The sequence below is a fragment of the Salarias fasciatus genome, chromosome 18 (assembly GCF_902148845.1).
Source record: "Salarias fasciatus chromosome 18, fSalaFa1.1, whole genome shotgun sequence".
Taxonomy (NCBI): Eukaryota; Metazoa; Chordata; class Actinopteri; order Blenniiformes; family Blenniidae; genus Salarias; species Salarias fasciatus.
Window position 1 is genome coordinate 31,034,894 of NC_043762.1, and position 24,461 is coordinate 31,059,354.

Below are 24,461 nucleotides of genomic sequence, written 5' to 3' on the forward strand. Positions count from 1 at the left end.
TCATTACAAATCAACTGAGATATTTCAAGCCTTTTATTATTTTAATATTGCTGATTATGGCTTACAGCTTAAGAAAACTCAAAAATCCTATCTCAAAATATTACAATATTTCCTCAGACCAAGTAAAAAAAAACAAAATTATAACAGCAAAACAAAATCAAACATTTGAAAATGTCCATTAATGCACTCAGTACTTGGTTGGGAATCCTTTTGCACAAATTACTGCATCAAATCGGCGTGGCATGGAGGCAGTCAGCCTGTGGCATTGCTGAGGTGTTATGGATGCCCAGGATGCTTCAATAGCGGCCTTTAGCTCATTTGCATTGTTGGGTCTGGTGTCTTTCAGCTTCTTCTTGACAATACCCCACAAATTCTCAATGGGGTTCAGGTCAGGGGAATTGGCAGGCCAATGGAGGACAGTAATGCCATGGTCAGTACACCAGTTACTGCTGGTTTTGGCACTGTGGGCAGGTGCCAGATCATGCTGGGAAATGAAATCATCATCTCCATAGAGCTTTTCAGCAGAAGGAAGCATGTAGTGCTCTAAAATCTCTTGGTACACAGCTGCATTTACTCTGGACTTGATGAGACACAGTGGACCAACACCAGCAGCTGACATGGCTCCAAACCATCGCTGACTGTGGGAACTTCACACTGGATTTCAAGCAACTTGGATTTTGCTCCTCTCCAGCCTTTCTCCAGACTCTGGCGCCTTGACTTCCAAATAAAATACAAAACTTGCTTTGGTCTGAAAAGAGGACTTTGGACCACTCTTCAACTGTCCAGTGCTTCTTTTCCACAGCCCAAGTCAGACGCTTTCTCCGTTGTCTTGAGTTCAGAAGTGGCTTGACCATGGGAATACGGCTATTGTAGCCCATTTCCCGGACACGTCTGTGAACAGTGGCTTTTGATACCTGGACTCCAGCTTCAGTCCACTGTCTCTGAAGCTCCCCCAAATTCTGGAAGCGGCTCTTCTTCACAACGCTGTTCAGCCTGCGGTCATCTCTCTTGGTTGTGCAGCGTTTCCTGCCACATTTCTCCCTTCCAACATACTTTTTGTGAATGTGCTTTGAAACTGCACTCTGTGAACAGCCTGCTCTTTGAGAAATGTCTTTTTGTGTCTTACCCTCCTGATGGAGGGTGTCAATGATGGTCCTCTGGACAGCAGTCAGATCAGCAGTCTTCCCCATACTTGTGATTTAGTTTACTGAACCAAGCTGAGTGTTTTTCAAGGCTCAGGAAACACTTGCAGGTGTTTCGAGTCATTTAGACGATTCAAGTGATTAGTTAAATAGCCTACTAGTATACTTTTTCATGATATTCTAATATTTTGAGATAGGATTTTTGAGTTTTCTTAAGCTGTAAGCCATAATCAGCAATATTAAAATAATAAAAAGGCTTGAAATATCTCAGTTGATTTGTAATGAATCCAGAATGTATGACATTTTTGTTTTTTTAATTGCATTTCAGAAAATAAAGAACTTTATCACAATATTCTAATTTTCTGAGACAGTCCTGTAGATTCTTCCAGAACAATTTCTGTGAGGACCCGGACTCTTCTAGGAAGGTGTTGTTCAGTAGACAGACTCTTAAAAACAGTGACTGTAAGGTCCCGGACTCAGGAAAGACAGTGTCAGTCAGGACCCAGACTCTTCCGGGGGTGCCAAGAAACACCCTCTGATGAGTGCTCTGTTCTGGAGACAGCCAGGCCTGCAGCCACAGCGCCAGGACACTCCAGGACGGAAGACTCCTCGTCTCCCACAGCTTCCAACTCCAAAGTCACTGAAGACGCAACACGTCAGTCCACTAAACCTTTTCACCCGTGCCTCTTCAAATATTTCACATTTAATAAACAGATTGAACTGGACTTTCGTGGTCTGTGTGGTCTCCTCTAAATAGGAGTCTCCTCCCCTCTCCCACAGGCACTGAGCATCTTCTGTCCTGATTTAGTGTCAAGTGCCACCAAGCAGCAGGTTCGTTTGTTGATCATTCATGTTAGAAAGTGGGTGTGTGAAGGGCAGGACATGAGCTGACTTGACCACTTGCTCACTGCTCTGAGAACAGCGGAGGATTCTGCGCAGCCTGAGCGTCTGACGTCACTCCGGTGAGTGTTTTCCGTGTTGGTGAAGCTTGCTGAAGCCTGCGAGCGACTGAAGTGCTTGCTGTCTCTCTCTTGCTATTACTGTTAATTCACGAAGCAATCAAAAATCGGGGTTATTTACGCCCCCGGGGTTACTTCGCCCCCGATTGACCAAGCGATCTCTCGTGAATTACATTTCTTCTCCGCCGTTAGCGCCACCGGCGTGCTAACTAGCTTAGCGTGCTAACTAGCTTGGTCCGCCGGGACCGCTATGGCGTCCTCCCCTCTGTCTTCTTTTCTTTCCTGCTCAGTGTGCCGTATGTTGAGTCAGAATCCTGCCTCCCTTGACGATAGGGGTATTTGCGTAAAGTGCAGTGTATTGACAGCGCTGGAGGCCAGGGTAACCGAGTTAGAGGAGCGGCTGCGCAGATGTGAGGGGCAGGGCAGCGCTAGCTATAGCGAGGTAGCGGCAGGGCTCGCAGCCCGTTCCCGCAGTGAGAGGAGTGTTAGCAAGCCTAGCCCCGCAGCGTGTCCCGAGCAGCCGGGACAAGACCAGGACCGGTTTGTGACAGTCCGGAGGAAGGCTAGTGCTAAGCACCGCCACGTAGCACTCCAAGAACCGCTTCACGTCTGCAATAGGTTCTCTCCCCTCAGCGACGACACGCCGGCTGAACTGGACACGCTGGTGATTGGCAGCTCTATAGTTAGAGACGTGAAGCTGCCAGCGGTGAAGGTTAGGTGTTACCCGGGGGCCAGAGTGGGGGACATCGAGGGGAACCTTAGGCTTTTAAAACAGGAAGGTAGGAGATTCCGTCGAGTCGTGATTCACGCAGGCGGTAATGATGCCCGGCGGAGACAATCAGAGGTGCTCAAATTACAAGTAGCCTCGGTGTGTGAATTGGCTAAGTCGATGTCTGATGCCGTAATATTCTCTGGTCCCCTGCCCAATTTGGTCAATGATGAAATGTATAGCCGACTTTCATCATTCAATCGCTGGTTGTCTAGATGGAGTGAGGAAAACGGAGTTATTTTTCTAAACAACTGGTGCACCTTCTGGGGAAAGCCTGGGCTCATCCGCAGGGACGGCATCCACCCAACTTTGGATGGTGCAGCCCTTTTAGCTCACAATATGGCTGATCGGCTTCGAACTCTAAATTGACAATCCAGCTATGAGCCCCGGGCGCAGAGCAGTCGTGTAGAACACTCCTCTGTTGATCTTGTTGATCCCGTCACTAATCCTGCTCCCGGATTTTTACAAGTCAAGCATGGAGGTTTACCTAGGCTAACAGAGACTGAGTCTGTCCAAAGTGCTCAAAGCATTAAAAAAAAGTCAATGGGTAAAAAGCTTAACATCTGTACAAGACAAAATAACTTTTCCAGTAGGAAATACATAAAATGTGGTCTACTAAACATTAGAGCAATCTCCACTAAATCTCTGTTAGTTAATGACCTTATCGGTGACAATAACATTGATCTCCTTGCTCTAACAGAAACTTGGCTCCAGCAAGATGATTATGTGAGGCTCAATGAATGTACCCCTCCAACCTATGTTAATTTCCAAACAGCTAGATCAACAGGTGGAGGTGGAGGTGTGGCAGTGATTTCCCACTCCAGTCTTCTTCTTAAACCCAAAACTAATGTTAAATTCAACTCTTTTGAAAGCTTAATACTAACGCTTACTTGTCCAAATTGGAAGAATCAAAAAGCTGTGCTATTAATTATTGTGTATCGACCTCCTGGTCCTTACTCTGACTTTTTAACTGAGTTCTCAGAGTTTTTAAGCAATATAGTATTGACTCATAACAAGATCCTTATAATAGGTGACTTTAACATCCATGTGGATGATTCTGGTGATAGTTTGAGTAATGCGTTTATTGCAGTATTAGATAGTATCGGTTTCACTCAAAATGTTGATGAATCCACTCATAGTCACAAGCACACCCTGGATCTGGTCTTAACATATGGGATAGAGGTCAGTGACCTAAATGTTCTCCCTCAGAACCCTATTCTCTCAGACCATTTTTTAATTACTTTTCAGGTTTTGATTGAAGACTACTGTGCTCAAAAAGATAAAATTAAGCTGATACGGACATTATCTGAAAAATCTGTGGCTCGGTACAAAGAATTGATCCAGCCTGCATTTGCTGCATTATCTTGTGAACTCACAGAAATGAGCTTATTGGCCAGTGGTGATAATAGTGATCAGTTTGTTGACAGTGCTATGCACTCACTAAAATCTGCCCTTGACGTAGTGGCCCCGTTGCAGCTGAAAACCAATCGACCCAGGCGCGTTGCTCCATGGTTTAATTCTGAAACCCGTGTTCTCAAACAAAAAACTCGGCAATTAGAAAGACTGTGGCGTAAATCTAAATCAGAACAATCTCTGAAGGCCTGGAAATGTAGCTTGCTAAGCTATAAACAAATTCTCTTTAAAGCCAAGACATTATATTTCTCTCGTTTAATAGAAATAAACAAAAATAACCCTCGGTTTCTATTCAACACTGTAGCCAGACTGACAACCAGTCATACTGTAGTGGAACCAGTAATCCCAGAATCTTTAAACTGCCATGACTTTCTTAAATTCTTTAATGATAAAATCATAACCATTAGAGGTAAAATCAGTGAAGCGCTTTCCTCAGATCAAGCTCAGGGAATCCAGCCACTGCCTCCACCTGAAATACCTGAAATACTAGATAGTTTCTCATTAGTAAATGGGGCTGAGATTACTTCAATTGTAATGTCTTCTAAAACCTCAACCTGTCTCCTAGATCCAATTCCAACTAAGCTTTTCTAAGATATTCTTCCAGTTATCTTAAATACGATCATAACTATAATAAATACCTCTCTAGAAAATGGCTATGTGCCACAGTCATTTAAATTCGCAGTAATCAAACCACTGCTGAAAAAACCTAATCTCGATCCTGATATTCTAGCTAACTACAGACCGATATCAAATCTGCCTTTTATTTCAAAAGTCCTGGAAAAAGTTGTGGTTAAACAGCTTTACCGCCACCTACAGGACAATAGTTTATTTGAGAAATTTCAGTCAGGATATAGAGCTTATCACAGCACTGAGACTGCGTTAGTTAAAGTCACTAATGACTTGCTATTGGCGGCTGACGCAGGTCTAGTCTCAATCCTGGTTCTCCAAGACCTCAGTGCAGCTTTTGATACAATCGACCACAATATTCTCCTGCAGAGGTTAGAATGTGAGGTTGGCATCAGAGGAAAAGCCCTCTGCTGGTTCAAATCCTATTTATCTAATAGGTACCAATTTGTTCACGTTAACCAACAGTCCTCACCGTGCTCCCAGGTCAGTTATGGGGTTCCTCAAGGGTCCGTGCTCGGGCCAATTTTATTTCTGTTATATATGCTTCCTTTAGGGAACATAATTAGAAGTCACGATATCAATTTTCATTGCTATGCAGATGACACACAACTGTATTTATCTATGAAACCTGATCAAACTAATCAAATAGACAGACTCAGTGACTGTATCAGAGAAATTAAAACCTGGATGACTACGAACTATCTCCGTCTGAATCCTGGCAAAACAGAGGTCATTATACTAGGACCCCATAAACTGAGAGAGTGTCTATCCAAACAGATTATTACCTTAGATAACGTCAGTGTATCCTCCTCCTCTACTGTGAGGAACCTCGGGGTCTTATTTGATCAGGATATCTCATTTAAAGCACACATCAACCTGGCTTGTAAAACAGCATATTTCCACTTGCGCAACATAGCTAAAATAAGAAACATTTTACCTAGAAGCGATGCAGAAAAACTCATCCATGCATTTGTTTCTGCGAGATTGGACTACTGCAACTCCCTTCTCGCAGCCTGCCCAAAAAGTGTATTAAAAAACTTTCAGTTGGTTCAAAATGCAGCCGCCAGATTATTAACTGGAACTAGAAGACGTGAACACATTACTCCCGTTCTAAAATCTCTTCACTGGCTTCCAGTCGAGTTTAGAGTTAGATTTAAAATCCTTCTCCTCACTTACAAAATCCTAAATGGGATGGCTCCAACCTATCTCCAAGATGCTTTAACGCCTTATCAACCAATCAGAGCACTTCGCTCTCAAAATGCAGGGTTACTGGTGACTCCTAGAGTCTCTAAATGGACACTAGGTGGAAGAGCCTTTAGCTATCAGGCACCATTTTTATGGAACCAGCTTCCAAGTGGTGTCAAAGAGGCAGACACAGTCTCCACATTTAAGGTTAGGCTCAAGACGTTTCTCTTCGATGCAGCCTATGATCAGGTCAGCTAGGGATTCTAAACTAAACTAAACTAAACTAAACTAAACTAAACTAAAACAAACCAAACCAAACTAAAGTAAACCAAACTAAACTAAACTAAACTAAAACAAACCAAACCAAACTACAGTAAACCAAACTAAACTAAACTAAACTAAACTAAACTAAAACAAACCAAACCAAACTAAAGTAAACCAAACTACAGTAAACCAAACTAAACTAAACTAAACTAAACTAAACTAAATTAAATTAAATTAAACTAAACCAAACCAAACCAAATTACACTAAACAAAATTAAACTAAACCAAACTAAATTAAACTAAACTAAACTATACTAACTAAATACTAGTTTAAACAGGTTAAGTATCCACAAAGCTGCCCCAGGAGCTAGAATGCTGTGGGAAGTACGGTGCACTGAGCCCTGTCCTCTAATGTCTGAATGTTATTCCCTTTAGTCCGTTCATTGCTTTTCACCTGCTGTCCCCCCCTTCGAGGGGGAGTCTTCTCCAGTTTCAGTTGCTGACTCCACTATTACGAAGGCCTATGAACAAGCTCCGTCCGGACCGGGAGGACACCCCTGTCGGTCCTGCCTGTGGACTGGCTTCGGTTCTACTGCTGGGATCCGTGGTTCTTGTGCTGGACCGTCCAACGGACTGTCCTCAACATAGTCCTAGGCTTTACTTCTTATTGTCTCATGCTAGCTGTTGCCAAAGCTGTCCGTCCCTGGGAGAGGGATCCCTCCATACTGTGGTTCTCCCCAAGATTTCTTCTTTTCCCACTGGGTTTCTGGAGTTTTTTCTTGCCGGATGTGAGGGTCGAAGGCGGTGGTTGCTTCGTTCTGTCTCGTTACTGTAAATATTGACATATTACCATTATGCTTATTCACTGTTTTTACTTTTACCGACAAATGTAACATCTTGAAGCCCTCTGAGGCAACTGTTGTTGTGATACTGGGCTATACAAAAATAAATTGATTGATTGATTGATTGATTGATTGACCAGTAACCTTCCAGCTGGGCGGCAATTTTTAAAGGGAACAGTAATTTAGACTGTTTTTTGGCACAAACCAAGTTCAGCTTTTGGGTGTGCCAACACTTATTTTTTTTATGAATGAGGCCCCTGGACTGTAACAAGAATGTACACCTTCGCTCTGCACACTGTTGCTCACTGTGAGCAGGCAGATGTGAGGTGCATGTGGTTTGCTGAAGCTGCCCTCCGGGTGCGCCACTTCCTCTCACGTTGGAATTCCTTCAGTCATTGTGTTTCTCCGAATCCTGCAGAGTACATGCAGAGTGCATGCAGTTAGGGTGCAGAGCTGAAGCTGGACTCTCACGCGCAGCTTCTCTACAACCTGCCAAATTTCTCAAGAAGTGTGTTTTCTTCCTCATGTTATTGGAGCTGCTCGTTTTCACCAAAGATTCTTTTCTTTAAAACTGCGCCGGAGGAGGTGGGCTGCTTGGATGGAGTTCTCACTTTGATGTTATTTCAGTAACCTTTCACAACAAAGCGGAGGATCCTTTGGAGTGCACAGCAGGAGCTTTCTTACAGATGCTAAAGCGATGTTGTGAGTGTGATCTCAACGGTCCAGACCACTAAAGCAAAATGAAAGGTACGGTCCGTCACAGACGTGATGTATTCCCCTGTTTGCAGTCAGCAGCCTTCCTCGGGCTTTGTCTCTGCCACTTCTCTGCTCCGTGTCTGAACAGGAGGAATGTGAGCTCAGGTCTTACATCTGGTTTCAATTAAGACGTCTGTTTGGGAATGTTTTGCATTTGTCCTCTGCTGCTCATCTAATACAAGTCTCTGCTATTTGACCGTTCCACTAGCGCAACGTACTTAAAGAACATGACTAACATCATGATCTCTATTGTTCTCTTTAGTTTGTTTGTTTGTTTGTTTTGGTGGGGAGTATCAGATCTAAAAAAAATGAAATATTGTTTTATCATTGAGAACACTAACTTAACTAGCAGCTGCATTGATTTGAAATGTTTTAATTTGATGAAGTGCAGCTCCTCTGCTGTCCAACAGGTGGGGCTGCAGCACTCTTAACACTTCTGCTTCCCACAGTCCGCTGAGGGCGATTTTAGTCACTTTCAGTAAATTAATTTGCTCTTTTTAAACTTCCCTCTTGTCATTCATGCACTCTGTAGTGAAGGATCCCGGTCGGTCCGGCATTGAGACATCCAGCTGAGGAAGCACTGAGTCACACTCAATCTGCACTCAATGAAAAGCTTTATTGTGGTAGAGCTCCACCCACATGGTGCCCAAACCATAAATCCAGCCGTTTGGCGCCTCCAGCTCACAGCACACCAAGTAGAAAGTCCTTGAAAGTTATGACTCATGTCAGCAAGTTGCTTAAAGCTCACGACTTTAGGAGAAATGTTTGCATAGACTTTTCTTTCAGGACTCTCATGACCGTCCAGCCGAAGCCTGCTCGCTACTCCCATTTGAGAACCAGTGGTGCTGAGTTGTGATTCTAAGTGGGAATATCCAGGCTTTACATTATACCAGTATGTCTGGTATGGGGATTTTATATTTAACATGCATGAATACAATTCTGGTGTCTCACAAACTCCAAGCAAACTTGCACCATAAGTACAGTAGAGTTTCTTGGAGTTGTTCATATGAAAACTTGTTCAGGATCATTGTCAGATACGAGGGGGGTACCGGAAAGAAACCAGACTGTGTTTATAAAACTAAAACAAGAATGGTTTCAGATTCTTGGTTGTTCGATCTCGCTACAGCATGTTCTTGTGCAGATCTCTGCAAAGTATCGTCTCACAAAGTTCCACAGGGAAAGTACACACAGCGCCGACGTCAACACAGCGGGACCCCCTTTGGAAAAGCACAAAATGGCGGAAATATCACTAAAAGCGATCAGCGCGCAAGCATCAGATTCTGTTTTCTGCTGGGAAACCAGTGTCAGAAACACTCAGCATGGTCCAGGAGGCGTATAAAGACGGTGCCCTGGGAGAACGCAGGTTTCTGAATGGTATGGGGCTTTAAAAGGGGAGAAATGTCCACTGAAGACCAGCCCCGCTCCGGACGACCCGCATCCTCAGGCACGCAGGAGAAGATCCGCGAGGTGGAAGCCGTGGTCCTGGCTGACGGGCGAAGGACGATCGGGGAGGTGTCCACCTTGACGGGGGTTCCGTGGAGTTCCTGTCAGGAGATCCTGTCCCAGGATTTGGGCTTGGGCGGGTCGCAGCGCGTCCTCGCTCCGGAGCAGAGGGCGGCCGGCGTGGATGTGTGCCAGGAAATCCTCCAGCACATTGAAGAGGATCCTGGGCTGCTGGGCAGAGTCATCTCGGCGGATGAGACCTGGCGTCACGCCTACGATCCCGAGACAAAGCAGCGGTCGAGCCAGCGGCGACACCCGGACTCCCCTTGGCTGGAAACAGCGCGCCAGTCCTGGTCGGCGGTAAAAGCCATGCTGATCTGCTGTTTGGATGTGAAAGGGGTCGTCCACAGCGAGTCTGAGCCGCCTGGCAGTCTGTTCACCAGGACCACTACATCCAGGTCCTGAGGGGCTCCGAGAAGCAGTGAGGCAGAAGCTCCGGAGCTTTGGCGGGATGGCGAGTGGTGGCTGCACCACGATAACGCGCCGGCGCACCGGGCCCTGCACGGAATGCAGCTCCTGGAGAAAAACGGGATGACCCTGCTGCCTCATCCGCCCTATTCGCCGGACTTAGCACCGTGTGACTTTTTCCTTTTCCCAAGAATGAAAAAAGAGCTGAAGGGGCGGAGATTTGAGGACGCTGAGGAGGTAAAAAAAAAAATCGAAAGACGCACTGAACGGCATCAATACGCACGAGTTTTCAAACGCCTTAGAAAGCTGGAAGACACGGATGCAGCGGTGAATTCAAACCAGCGGGGATTACTGTGAAGGAGACAGCTTTGAATAATTGTTAAAATGAAACAAATGAAACGTTATGACCAGTGTCCGGTTGTTTTCGGTTCTCCCTCGTACCTGCATCATTTCGAGGTAATGTCTCTTTCTATGCTCTGTGCAGGGACATGTTAGGTTGTTATTTTCTAAATATCAGCATCTAGATTAAGGCTTTCTGTCTGTGTTCTTTCTCCAGACGACTTCACAGATGAAGAGGAGGTGCAGTCCTTTGGCTATAAAAGGTTTGGTAAGTATCTGTTTCCTGCTGTGACCTTCTTCTTCTATACACTGTTTTACTTGGCTGAAGCCAGTTCACACTTATCCTGGAGCCAGAAGGAAGCCACAGCTCACCTCCCAGAAACCAGCCTGGTGGTGGTGGTGCGGTGCATTAGGAGGGGAGCCTACAGTCAGCACCGTCAGCATCAGTCTGTTTCATCCACACAGACCTGCAGAACAGAGGTTCTTTTACCACCATAACCTCAATCCCTGTTTGAGCCTCTGCTGGCAGGATGCCGGTGACTGACCCACAAGGTGTGGACGTCTGCTTGTGAAGCTCAAGAAATATTCAAAAAACTGTGGTTGTTGCACAGGAACATACTTTGGACAGGAAGCTGTGAGGAACAAAGGTTTTACGTGTTTCCCAGATTTTATATGGATTTTTACTTTGGAAGTTTTGATGGCTACGATTAGTTAATCTGCTCCAATAGTTGTAACTGAGTGTTGCTTCTTTGAAGTACATAAAAATAATGCTGATTGTTTCAATATTCGGTAGCTAATTTAAAAATTAGCTGTCTTTTCAGGCCTGAGTATGCTAACTACTGTGAAATTCTACACTAGGGAATGCCTTCCTGATTCTGTTTTTATTTAAACCAGTAAAAGTTTGTTCTCTGTTAGAAAGCACATGAGAGAAACATCCTGTTTGTGGTGTTCGTCTTGAGGTCCTGAACTCGTATTTCTCATTTCTGTCTTCTTCTCATGCACCATTACGCCCCAGCAGTGCACATTCAGTGATGACTGAGCTGTTCTTCTGACCTGACACTTCCCCTCTCTGGGATATCAGCGCTGATGATGGAAAACATGATTTCATTTGTTGAGAAACAAACAACCTCCTTTCACGTCATATGCCAACAGTGTACATTGTTGGAGTTTGACTGGATTGTTGTATTTCTGCAGCCTCAATCATCAGTGGATGATCTTCTGTTAATGATTGAACATTTACAGTATCTGACAATTACACATTTTCAAACAACCCACACATTGCTAATGTGGTGAAAAATATTAAAGATGTCTGAATATCAAATATAAGACTGATGAAGCTCGTGCTCATAACTCAGACTCCAGTGCTTACACTGCTGTTTGAAGATTTACTGCTAAGTTCCAACACCGTGGTGATTGAGTGGTGTGCAGCTGCTCCTGTGAGCAAAGCTGTGCAGTTGGAGGTTCTTTGCAGAGTTTTGCTACGCAGTGAGGAGTGGCAGTGTGTCAGTCATGTAGACGTGTGACTGCAGTGAGAAGCATTAAAGGTGATTACACAAGTGTTGTGTCTCCTGGTTTCCAGCCCTGTTTGTTGGCAGATGTTGCCATTATTCATTGGTTTGGAATCTCCGGAGCCTGATGACTTCTGAAATCTCCAGATTTTCACTTTGTCAAAATGTCTTGTTTTGGTGAAGAGAAGCGGTTGTGTGGAAAGACGTTACTTCAATCAATCAATCAATCAATCAATTTATTTTTGTATAGCCCAGTATCACAACCACAGTTGCCTCAGAGGGCTTCAAGATGTTACATTTGTCGGTAAAAGTAAAAACAGTGAATAAGCATAATGGTAATATGTCAATATTTACAGTAACGAGACAGAACGAAGCAACCACCGCCTTCAACCCTCACATCCGGCAATCACTTCAGCTTCTGCAAGCTCAGAAATATCTCAACAACAGTTTGACAGAGTTCATGTTATTGTCCAAGTTGAAAGTGGAACTTTTCCCAGTTACTCCTGCAGTCCAACCAGTCTGACTGTTCCACAGATGAACCACAGCACCAGAAGCAGCAGCCCTGCAGTTTCCTCATTCGTTATATCAGTCGTTTTCAGGGTTGAGTGGATTTGTTTTGAGCGTTGGATCGATACCTGGCTGAGGACAGAGCTCTACCATCTGTCACACAGCTCCTCTCCGGCTTCTTCATCCCATCTATGTCTAAAGTGATGAGCTGAGAAATGTTTCCAGGAAGTTTGTCAGTAAACCCCAGTGAAAGAGGGGAATATTTCCTGTGGTGTCCAGTGCATTATGCTGAACCTGCTGTTTGACAGCTTCATTGTGGAGCGTGTGAATGGCCTGCAGTGAATGGCTGTAGCAGAGGTCCTCCTCTCACCCTCCCCTCCAGGGTAGAGCTGTCCCTCTGAACCAGTCTGTCCAGCCTGGTCCTGTCTCACTGCATCCCAGAGAAGAAGCTCCGGCAGACAGGAGACAGCTGAATCTATCGCGGTGTCATGAAATGTCCTTACAGGTTCCTCACCCTCCTCAGCAGCTGAACTCCTCTTTATCCTTGAACACAGACAACCGTTTGTATTTGTTACTGACATGAACGCCCACTGTCTCCATGTCCAAACCCTGGATTTTCACCCTTGTGAAGAAGTCCAGTTTCCTGCAGAAGTCTGTCTCCAGCTCATCAGTCTCTCCGCCACTGATCTGTACAGGGTTGTGATCACGCCAGTCAACAAAGGAGGTGATGATTTCTCTAAACTCCAGGCTCTTCCAACAGTGGCAGTACGATGAGAGAACTGGAGGAGGCAGCTGTCTGGGTTGGGGTGGCAGTCTGTAGCGAGGGAGGATGACCACCTCACCCCAGAAGCTTCAACTATTGCTGTGTGTTGGGGAGACAGTCCAGGAGGTCCAGGCACTGTGGACACCCTGTCCCTCCAGCTGGAGGAGGTTAGGGACCGCTGCCTGGTTGTGTAGGGGTGACTAACTGGAGGATGGAGGCTGAATCATCAGCAGGTCAGGGGGGCAGGAGAAGGATGGCCATGTGCCAGCTCCGGCCCCGACTCCGGCCCCGGCCCCGGCCCCGGCTCCGGCTCCGGCCCCGGCCCCGGCCCCGGCCCCGGCCCCGGCCCCGGCTCCGGCCCCGGCTCCGGCTCCGGCTCCGGCCCCGGCCCCGGCCCCGGCCCCGGACCCGGCCCCGGCCCCGGCCCCGGCCCCGGCCCCGGCCCCGGCCCCGGCCCCGGCCCCGGCCCCGGCTCCGGCCCTGGTCCAGATGCTGATGGTGCAGACGCTGCTCTGGCTTCTCATGGTTAAATTCTTTTTCTCCTCATCTCCATTTCAAGACTTGTTGCAGTTCCCTCTGCTGTGGCCCTGGTCTGAAGACCCCTGTCAGTCAGCAGAGCCCTCAGGCCAGAGGTCACCCAGGGTTTGCTGTTGGAGAACAGTTGTACCTCTATATGAGAGCTATGATGTTCTCTATGATGGAAGGAATCCAAACCCAAGTTGGCAGCTGTTGGTCAGAGTTGTGTGAGTGATTTCCTACATTCTTGTCTGGTGTAAATCACTGAAGTTGTTAAGTGGAGCAGTGCAGCAGCTTTTCACTCTCCAGCACTGTTTTTTTTTTTTTTTTTTTTTTTTTTAGAAAGTGCATCAACCTGGAGCCTGAAGGACTTCTGGGTTGATGGTTTATTGAGCGGATGTGAGGAGGAGAGCATATCTGATTTATTTGATGTTCATATCTATGAAGTGAACGCAAGCTTGCACCACTGACGTTATGAAGTTAAAATTGCACTCGAGATGTCAGAAAAAAGGGAAAAGAAGAGGCTGGTGACCAATAAAACCCAACGGCGGATGGCGAGCGATGCACACAGTGGTGGCTGCTGTTGTGTGCCATTGATATAATTCAGATATCAAAATGTATTCCAAAATCAATGCCATGCGTCACTGGGAAGTTTATTGGCCTGGATCAAACTGGTTTCAGGAGGATTGGTATCAATCCGCTGATCATCGGTGTCCGCTGGCTTTTGTGTGAACCGCTGATACTAATCAAACAAGCTCACCCGGTGGACTCCTGTTTCTCAATATGGAAACGGTGTTTGATCGCCTGGAATGTGGGTACTGGTGGAAAGTCCTGGAAAAGTTCAGATTTCACCCAAATGTCATTAAAATGATACTGACATTATATTCTAAATCCTCTGCTGGGGTTGTCACAGTTCGGCATTAGGATTACTACTGCAACTCATCATCAGCAGGGTCAAACTAACCTGTCTCACCACGGTCCAGACCTGCTCACGTTCCCCATTAGTGGAGAACAATCCAACGCCTGGTGAATTCTGCTTCACAATGAGAGGAAGAGCCGACATCCAAGGATCAAAAAGCGACGTCACTATGAACGCTTGGCCGCCACAAGCCGGTTCTCCCTGTGGGAACTTTTCTGACACCTCCTGCTGAAACCCAGACAGTCAGAAGGATGGTGAGGCCCCGCTTTCACGGTCTGTACTCATACTGAAGATCAAGATCCAGCCAGCTTTTGTCCTTCTGCTCTCCGGGAGGTTTCTGTCCTCAGGACACCTGTGTTACCGTTTGACAGGGGTGCCCAGCATCCCTTTCCATTTTCAATTTGAGGCTTGAACCATCAGCCCAATACACGTGACAAAGCACGTTCAGTTGCTCCAATTAAAAGAGGGTCCACATCACACTCCATCTGGATGTTCACTGACGATGCGCTTGTTTACCTCTCTGCTTACAACGGTCCCTCCCACGGTGTTCTATGATCCCAAGATGATAGAACACCTTGGTACTCTGTCTGGTTACAAGACCAACTACTCCAAGTTGATTCTACTTCTGTTGAATTCCCAATCCTGCATTCCAGTGGCACAGAAGGGGGTCTATTTTGGTATAGAACTCAGTCCCTGTATACAGGTAATGGTGAAGAATAACCACCTGTCCATGGTGAAGAACGCTGAGGATGGCCTTGAGAGACGGGCAGCCCTTCCTTTGTCGATGCCTGCCTGTGTCACTGCCATAAAAATGAGTGTGCTTCAACTTTGTGAGCTGCCTGCTTCTTTTACCAACCCCAGAGAAGTATTGGCAGAAACTCAACTCAACGTTTTTTTAAAGCTTTGAGTCCACTCATAAGAAATGGAAAGAAATTTTAATGGTCGTCATTACAACGGGACAAACTCCTGGGTGGATGGGCTTCCCTTATGGAGTGAAATTAATACCAAAATCTCACCAACACAAAAAAATGTGTTTCATTCACAGCCAATGATTCACAAAAAAACTCAGTGTGTTTTGCAAAAGCAAAATGTCATTCACAACGAATGCACTTAAAAAAACATTCCACAAATTAAACTTACATTAAAATGTCTTTCAAGATTAATTATTTTTTTCCCGAGTACAAAAAACAATTCTGCAGGTTGGAGAAACAATTGGCTCCCTGCTGTCACGTGACTTCTGGCAGTAATTTTGCACCTTCCTGATTCACATCCGCAGGACTTAGGATTTATTCACAGCTGCCAGTGCGTAATTTGCAAGCCACAACAGGAGGTGGCGCTGTTGATACCGTTTAATGCGTAGCACCATACACCATAGCCAGGCAGTGTTGCCAACTTAGCGACTTTATCGCTATATTTAGCGAGTTTTCAGAGCCCTCTAGCGACTTTCTTTTAAAAAAGCGACTAGCGACAAATTTAGCGACTTTTTCTGGTGCTCTGGAGACGTGACAGGACGTCTCGTTGCTGTCCTCAATGAGCAGCGGGTGCTGCGTGAGCCCCTCCCCGTCCCAAAGCACTCACAGTCAGTCCGTCTGCAGCGCCCCCTGCAGTCAGAGCAGAGAGGAGACCCACACCACTCCTCCACACTTCAAATGAACTGAGCGTGCGCAAATCCGCCGCTGCTCACTTCCTGGGTCACAGAGCGGGATGGACATGTTGAATGTTTCTTCACTGTCACACTTTTGTCAGTTCATTTGTAGTTCTAAACATATTTAGGGTGTTTTTAGCTCACTTTTCTCCCACGACGTTATTCCTCTCTCCTACAGCCTCCATTACAATTGGTTGGCTAACTCGGCTGTCAGGCACGACACTACAGCCGACATCGGTCTGCTAAACATCCGCTCTCTCACGAGCAAGGGACATCTCATCCAGGACATCCTCACCCACCGTAAGCTGGACTTTCTCTCCTTAACTGAAACTTGGCAGCAGCCCAATGTCTACACTCAACTTAACGAATTTGTTTATGTCTGCCGTCCCCGTGGCAACGGGCGCGGGGGTGGTATCGCGATACTTCACCGCGAGAAGTGGAAAGTTCTCCCCGTGTCCGTGCCCCAACTCACCTCATTTGAATGTCTGGCTTTTAAGTTGCCTGGTGCCGCTCCCATTTTAATCGCCACCGTCTACCGCCCCCCCAAGCCAAACTGTAACTTCTTAGATGAACTTTCCCCCCTCCTCACCCACCTGTCCACCTTGTCCCCTAACGTCATCCTGCTGGGTGACTTCAGTATACATATAGACAATACTAATCTCCCCCTCACCAAAGACCTTCTGTCATGTCTGGAGAGCTTTGATTTTTCTCAATTCACCGACTTCCCAACCCACAAAAAAGGACATTTTCTGGACTTAATCTGCTGTTCTGGCCTCGCTCCGATGAGCTCCCTGTCACTGACCACTTCCTCCTCACCTTCAGCGCCACACTCTCCCTCTCCATCATCAAGCCCCCCGTCTCATCTCTTTCCGGAATATAAAGGACGTCAACTGCGACACTCTTTCCACCAGCCTTCGTTCTGTCTCTATCCCAGACTCCCTCTCCAGCCCTGAAGAACTGGTCTCCCTCTACAACAACAGCCTTCAGGACATTCTCGACTCTCTCGCCCCGGTCAAAACCTTTCTCCTCCTCTGCCCCCGGTTCACCCCTGAGCTCCGAGAGATGAAAGCGAGGGGTTGTCAACTCGAACGTCTCCATAAAAAAATCTGGTTTTACTATCCACAAGGACATGTACAATAACCATCTTCTTCTTTACAAGGACTCCATAACTCAAGCCAAAAGCAGCTATTACTCCAGCCTCATCATCGCCAACGATGGAAACTCAAAGACACTCTTCTCTCTGTTTAACAAAATTACCCAACCATCAAACTCCCTCCCACCCCATCTGTGTTCCACTGACTCCTGTAACTCCATAATGCAGTTTTTCAATCGCAAAATCAGCAATATCCATCAGAATCTTTGCTCGATCGGACCATCTCCCTCCCCATCACCCCCTCTTCTCCACTCTCACTATTTTTCCAGTTTTCATCTCCCCAGTCCTCCTGAAATTGCTGATTTCATCCTAAAATCAAAGCCCTCTACCTGCCAGCTGGGACCCCCCCCCCCCCCCCCCCCCCCCCCCCGCCTCCCTGGTCAGATCCTGCCTCCCCCCTCTCCTCCCTCTCATATGCACCATCATCCACTCCTCTGGTATTGTTCCTTCTTCATTTAAAACAGCATCTCTGACCCCCACACTAAAGAAACCCGGTTCAGATCCCAACAGCTTTAATAAGCTCCGCCCCATTTCTCATTGACCTTTCATTTCTAAAATTCTGGAAAAAGCAGTTGCCAGCCAACTCCATTCTCACCTTTCCCTCAATAATCTCTACGAGCCCCTTCAGTCTGGATTTCGCCCCGCCACAGCACAGAACCCGCACTCCTCAAAATCACCCATGACCTCCTCATGGCAGCTGATTCTGGTTCACTCTCCATCCTCATCCTCCTTGATCTGAGTGCGGCCTTCGACACCATCTCACCCCGTCCTCCTCCATCGGCATCACCCACACACCCCTCAGCTGGTTTCACTCATATCTCAAAGGCTGCACTCAGTTCATTCAGCTTCAGTCATTTAAATCAGACCTCTCCCCAGTCACCACAGGTGTCCCCCAGGGCTCAGTCCTGGGGCCCCTCCCCTTCATCATCTACCTCCTCCCCCTTGGCCATATTTTTCGCAAACTCAACATTCAATTCCACTGCTTCACGGACAACACTCAGCTCTACCTCTATTGTAAGCCCAATTCCACGCTCCCACCCCCTCCCACCCCCCTCCCACCCCCCTCCCAGCCCCCTCCCCCCCCCTCCCACCCCCCTCCCAGCCCCAGGTGATGACGTCATCTAGCGACTTCTAGCGACTTTTAGGACTGCCAATAGCAACTTCTCTTACTGGGGAGTTGGCAACACCGTCGCCAGGACCAGAACCGAGTCAGTCAGTCGCCCCAGTGCAACGCGCCCTGAGCAGCCAACAGGTGAGTTTGTGGTCATTGTTGATGAAAAATTAAATTATCTTTCGTGTCTACATGTAATTTTTGTCACTGCCGGAGCTAACCCGTGTAGCGGTGTCAGTTGTGTTAGCTGGTTGCTAGCGTTAGCCACGCTAGCTCGCACTCTCTCTTTCCTCCACTAACTTTTGAATTTATATCATAATTGTCCTCACTCATAGGCGATTGGCTTTGAGAGCACACTGTAACTGACCTCATGTTAAAAGTCATAATGTTTGTGTGTGTTTTTCAGGAGAGCTGCTGATGAATGAAACTCATCCAGACTGAAGCTGTCGTTACATCTCGACACACGGAGGAGAAAGCTGCGGATAACACAGAATCCAACAGAGAAAAAGGAGACGGGAGGTCGTGACGGCAGTTACTGCAGCTGCTGCACCTGAACCTCACACACCTGGTGTGTATCAAGCTCCACAACAGAACGACATGGTGGAGAATGAGCAGTGTGTCCGTTGTGAACGTATGAATGGTGACATTAAGTCCATGTGCTGAGATGAACCGCTTGTTTTGTTTATCTTGATTATATGTGACCAACTTCTGTTTTTCTGTAAATAAAACTGATGGCTAACAGTCTTCCTCTGCTTCATTCTAATGTTTATCCCTAACATTTCATAATGTCCAGGACAGGTAAATCTCCTCAGCTGTTACTGCTCATATGGTGACAAAACCCAGCCTTCTACTTTAATAAGTTAATAAGACTCTGTGAAAATAAATATTGTAGCTCAGTAGCTATTTATGAAACTTCATTTTAATGGGAAATCCTCTGTGGGACTGAACCATTTACCCATGCTGCAATAATGTCACCATTTCTGGTTTCAAAGTCTTTTCTTTTTATTACCAACCTTCTTGTGCAGCAGCGACACTGTTAAAGTTACAGTTACAGTTCAAATAAGATGCAAAAGTCTTTGTGCAAACAAATATCACTGCAACTATATAAAGTACGATTAGATTGTGCATAAACAAGTAACACTGCAAACAAACTTGAGGAAAACATTGTGCACCTTGCAGTCCACCGGGTCCACACAACTAAGTCACAGAACTTAGCAGCCTCACAAAGATGTGAGTCTGTCTGGCTGTAGTGTTTCTGTGTCTGGCTGTAGTGTTTCTGTGTCTGGCTGTAGTGTTTCTGTGTCTGGCTGTAGTGTTTCTGTGTCTGGCTGTAGTGTTTCTGTGTCTGGCTGTAGTGTTTCTGTGTCTGGCTGTAGTGTTACTGTGTCTGGCTGTAGTGTTTCTGTGTCTGGCTGTAGTGTTACTGTGTCTGGCTGTAGTGTTTCTGTGTCTGGCTGTAGTGTTTCTGTGTCTGGCTGTAGTGTTTCTGTCTGGCTGTAGTGTTTCTGTGTCTGGCTGTAGTGTTTCTGTGTCTGGCTGTAGTGTTTCTGTGTCTGGCTGTAGTGTTTCTGTGTCTGGCTGTAGTGTTACTGTGTCTGGCTGTAGTGTTTCTGTGTCTGGCTGTAGTGTTTCTGTGTCTGGCTGTAGTGTTTCTGTGTCTGGCTGTAGTGTTTCTGTGTCTGGCTGTAGTGTTTCTGTGTCTGGCTGTAGTGTTTCTGTGTCTGGCTGTAGTGTTTCTGTGTCTGGCTGTAGTGTTTCTGTGTCTGGCTGTAGTGTTACTGTCTTCTTCAAGACAAAATGCCGTCACTGAATCCAGACAAAAGTTGGTGCCCTGACAGCCTGTAGCGCCGTGCTGCTGCGACGCTTTGATGGACATTTCACTTCATTTGCAGAATTGTTTCTCCAACCCGCAGAAATGTTTTTTGTACTCGGAAAAAATAATTAATCTTGAAAGATATTTTAACGTAAGTGCAGTTATATATATTTTTAATTTGTGGAATGTTTTTTTGATGAACAAACCTAAGTGCATTAGTTGTGAATGACATTTTGCTTTTGCAAAACACACTGAGTTTGTTTGTGAATCATTGGCTGTGAATGAAACACATTTTTTGTGTTGGTGAGGTTTTGGCATTAATTTCACTCCTTTTCCCTAAACTTTGAATTATACCATTGAGCATTTCTGCTGCGTTCCTTGACACACTGGTTTGATACAGATGTCCCTCCCTTCCCCCTGGAAGACACTAGCATTCCTCTATTCTAGAGCGCTTAACTCTCTTAAGGTTCCTTGGGGGGCTGAGTTGAGGACTCGCCCTTTAACACCACTGATGAAAAATAAATCCCCCAAAGAAAACAGTCTCCTGTTTATATGATAATCTCATGTCCCACACCCCCGTAGTATCACCCAGATGCAGTTCAGGGGAGGCAGACACACAGCTCGGACCACAGGCCATTGATCTGGGTGTAATATGATGACTGTTAAAATGTGTTTATTGTCTTTCTGAATTCTTCTCCAAACCTACTTGTGGAGAAGCAGAAAAGTATTTTCTGTTCTTCATCTTCGGGCGAGACAGAAATAAGACCCTTGACTCATTTTTGACTTGTGCATTTCACAAGAACTCTTTTATTCCACTGAGAGTGTACACAAACCTGGAAACTGCTGATGTGCTTCCTGCACTCACACTGGAAGTTTAGTGAGTGAAGACCTCTTCAGACTGGAGGGGTGGGGGGGCAGTGGGCCTCCGCCGTCCAGGTCTGAGCTCTGCTATGTCAGCAATGTGCCAAAGACAAAGAGGCACATGGAAAGAAAGGTAAATATGAGTCAAAATGGAAAAAAAAAACACTACTACTCATTTCACAGTTTTATTGCTGCTTCTTTTCTGTTGTCGTCTGAATCAAGTTTGTACATTTTTAGCAGTTTTATTTTGAGCTGAGGAGTCACATTCCTGTCCTGACTTATTTTTGGGAGCAAAACAGCAAGTGGTTTCAATTTAAGCTGACTTTATTACCAGAGAAGAATGTGTTCAGCCTGTAGCTTACAGCCCCCTCCAGGCTGGTGGCATGCAGACCCCGTCCTGCCGTCCTCACGAAAGACGATTCGTTTCACCAGAGAAGAAGGCAGTCATCAGAGAAGTGAGGGAGACAGCAGGTCATGCAAAGCAGAATGAGGAAAAGTAGAGCCAATGGAAATAAACAGATAGTCTGTGACTGGCCTGTGGACGGATGGACCACTGACGGGGGGTGGGGGGGGGGGGGGGGGGGGGGGGGGGGGGTACAGGTCAGCTGCAGTTCAGACACAGAGCAGTCACTCATGACTCTCACATTTAAAGTTTTATCTAACACAGCTGGAAAAAACTGAAGCCCTGTTTACAGCATGATGTCAAGTGAAGACGTCCATGAAGACGGCTTCCAGAGCGCGGGGTTTCGCAAACACCCCCATCTGAAGCTGGACACAGAAAACACAACTTGTGAACATGTTGTTCTGCACATGTGGGGACGGTCAGTACCTGAGGCTTCAGAGTGTCTGTGCTGCTCACCCTTCACATTTCTACAGCTCTTCTCAAACAGTGACCATTCCCTCACACTTACTGCCACCATCGTCTGCATATGAGTGTGTTGGTTCCTGCATGCATGCGAACACATAACAGACCACATCAGCAGTCAGTGTCCTGCTTGTAACGCTTATAACATACTGTAAATTGTTTCATGTTGTGGCCAGATGAATCCCTCAGCATCAGTCACTCTCCAGCTCTGATCTGAGGCAGCGTGAAACGCGTCGGATCCCATTCCACACAAAGACAGCCCAGATCAGACTGACTGACCCTGCCAGTCTTCCTCAGGATTAAAGTCTGATAAAGGATTAAATTCACTGTCTGAGAAGAACCTGGCGTCAGTCCTGCACCCCTCAGCCAGGCTCTCCGTCCTCCAGGGTTAAAGTGGGTGCAGCAGTGCCTCATTCTCACATCAAGTTCATTGTTTTACTCCCGATGGTGTAAGAAGTGGCGCTGGCCTCTTTCCGGCCCTGTTTTGAGCGCCAGCAGCAGCTTTGTGGAGCTGCTCTCACTGAGTCCTGCAGCAGCTGTTCTTTCTCATGTGATCAGTGTTTAGCGTAGTGACTGGTGATTCTGCAGACAGTCCCGTACAGTGAGAGAGGCAGCTTCAGCCTTCACAGCTAATTTCCAGCTGCAGTCACGGGCCAGTCGACAATAGGCAACCTACTTTCTGGTTTTGGCTGCATCACTTGAATACCGTGACTTTGGAGGTGTCTGTCTCCATTTCCAGCCAGCAGCCTCGCGCAGACCAGGCCCAGGTGTTCTCCATGTGTGTTCCAGCTAATGGCAGTCTTGTGGCTCCACACAGGGCCAACACCAACCTCCCTGCTTCCTTTTTTTGGAAAAAACATTTGAAAGTTGAAAAGAAAAATGTCCATTTTTCTTTGTTTGGCTGTGATTCAGTGCGATCTGACCCTCAGACTCGGCTGTTGAGCGGATTGTTGCTTCAACTGTGCTTACACTGGCCTGAATCCAGCATGTCTCTATGCTTTTCTTGTTTACGCTCTCAGACTCATTTTTCAAGAGGGACAGCGAGTTCTCTGCATATTGCTTCAGGAAGTCATCACACAAGGTTTTTCCATTTTCCTCAGCTCTGGGGTTTCTAAATGAGTGTGGGGCACTGAAGCATGCGGTCGGACCGAGCAGGTCTGCTTCTGATTGCTGCTCAGTGTGGTTGGTGAGTGTTTGTCCAGCACGTGACCTCTGACCCTGACATTCTGTGGTGGCGAGGCATGAACAGGAGGTCATTTTGGATTCGTGCTGATGTCTCCAAGACTCAGAGGGTCAGATGGAGACCATGTTTTGTGATGCAGCTTACAGCTAAAAGGTAAAGTCATTGGCCACCGTCCTATAGCACATTCCATCTCCTTCTTCTTTCTTGGTTTCAGGAAGTTCTGAAGCCTCCTTCAGAATTTGGTCCATCATAACTTCTCAGCGTTCTGAAGGTTTGTGTTGTGACCATCCATGAAGCGAACTCCCAGACCAGCTCTATGGGATTGTTTGACCAAACAGGCAGAAGAAGGAATCCAACTCTTTTAATTGGTGTGGACTAAACCAGAAGTCCCGCCCTATAGCAGCCGGCTAGCAGCTAGCGGCTAACCACAAACAACCGCGATATATGATTTTCTGACCATTTATCATGAGCATCTGCTCTTCCTCACCACTCCGACCAGATCGCTGTTCCCCACGTCACGACCTGTCTCGACAGCTGCCAGAAAGTCCGCTCAGAGACTCCTGCTTTCAGAAGGACCAGAGTTCACCTGGAATATCCAGATCGGAGTTCAGGGGAGCTTTCACTAATGCATTCCCAGAAACTTCTGAACTGACCTCAGCTTCGGATAACACAGGACTTTCAGTGTGTGAAAGTGCCTTCAGAGTGGGAGACTTTCTGCAGAACCAGACACAGAGGAGACTTCCTGTAGAACCAGAACCAGACTCAGAAGAGACTTCCTGTAGAACCAGAACCAGACACAGAGGAGACTTCCTGTAGAACCAGAACCAGACCCAGAGGAGACTTCCTGTAGAACCAGAACCAGACTCAGAGGAGACTTCCTGTAGAACCAGAACCAGACTCAGAGGAGACTTCCTGTAGAACCAGAACCAGACACAGAGGAGACTTCCTGTAGAACCAGAACCAGACTCAGAGGAGACTTCCTGTAGAACCAGAACCAGACACAGAGGAGACTTCCTGTAGAACCAGAACCAGACTCAGAGGAGACTTCCTGTAGAACCAGAACCAGACCCAGAGGAGACTTCCTGTAGAACCAGAACCAGACTCAGAGGAGACTTCCTGTAGAACCAGAACCAGACACAGAGGAGACTTCCTGTAGAACCAGAACCAGACTCAGAGGAGACTTCCTGTAGAACCAGAACCAGACCCAGAGGAGACTTCCTGTAGAACCAGAACCAGACTCAGAGGAGACTTCCTGTAGAACCAGAACCAGACTCAGAGGAGACTTCCTGTAGAACCAGAACCAGACACAGAGGAGACTTCCTGTAGAACCAGAACCAGACTCAGAGGAGACTTCCTGTAGAACCAGAACCAGACACAGAGGAGACTTCCTGTAGAACCAGAACCAGACCC

General features: G+C 46.7%; 1 protein-coding gene across 2 annotated transcripts in view; it reads left to right on the plus strand.

The window, feature by feature from the left end:
* The first annotated feature begins 7,629 nt into the window (after positions 1–7,629).
* The window catches only part of colec12 (collectin sub-family member 12), an 83,553-nt gene continuing 66,721 nt past the window's right edge, over positions 7,630–24,461 (plus strand). For both annotated transcript variants that reach the window (XR_003933433.1, XM_030115107.1), the window contains exons 1-2: positions 7,630–7,948; positions 10,425–10,475. Coding sequence is in view for 1 of the 2 variants with exons in the window: in XM_030115107.1 (XP_029970967.1) it covers positions 7,942–7,948; positions 10,425–10,475 (58 nt within the window). In the remaining variant the exon portion in view is untranslated. The remainder of the gene's footprint in view (positions 7,949–10,424; positions 10,476–24,461) is intronic.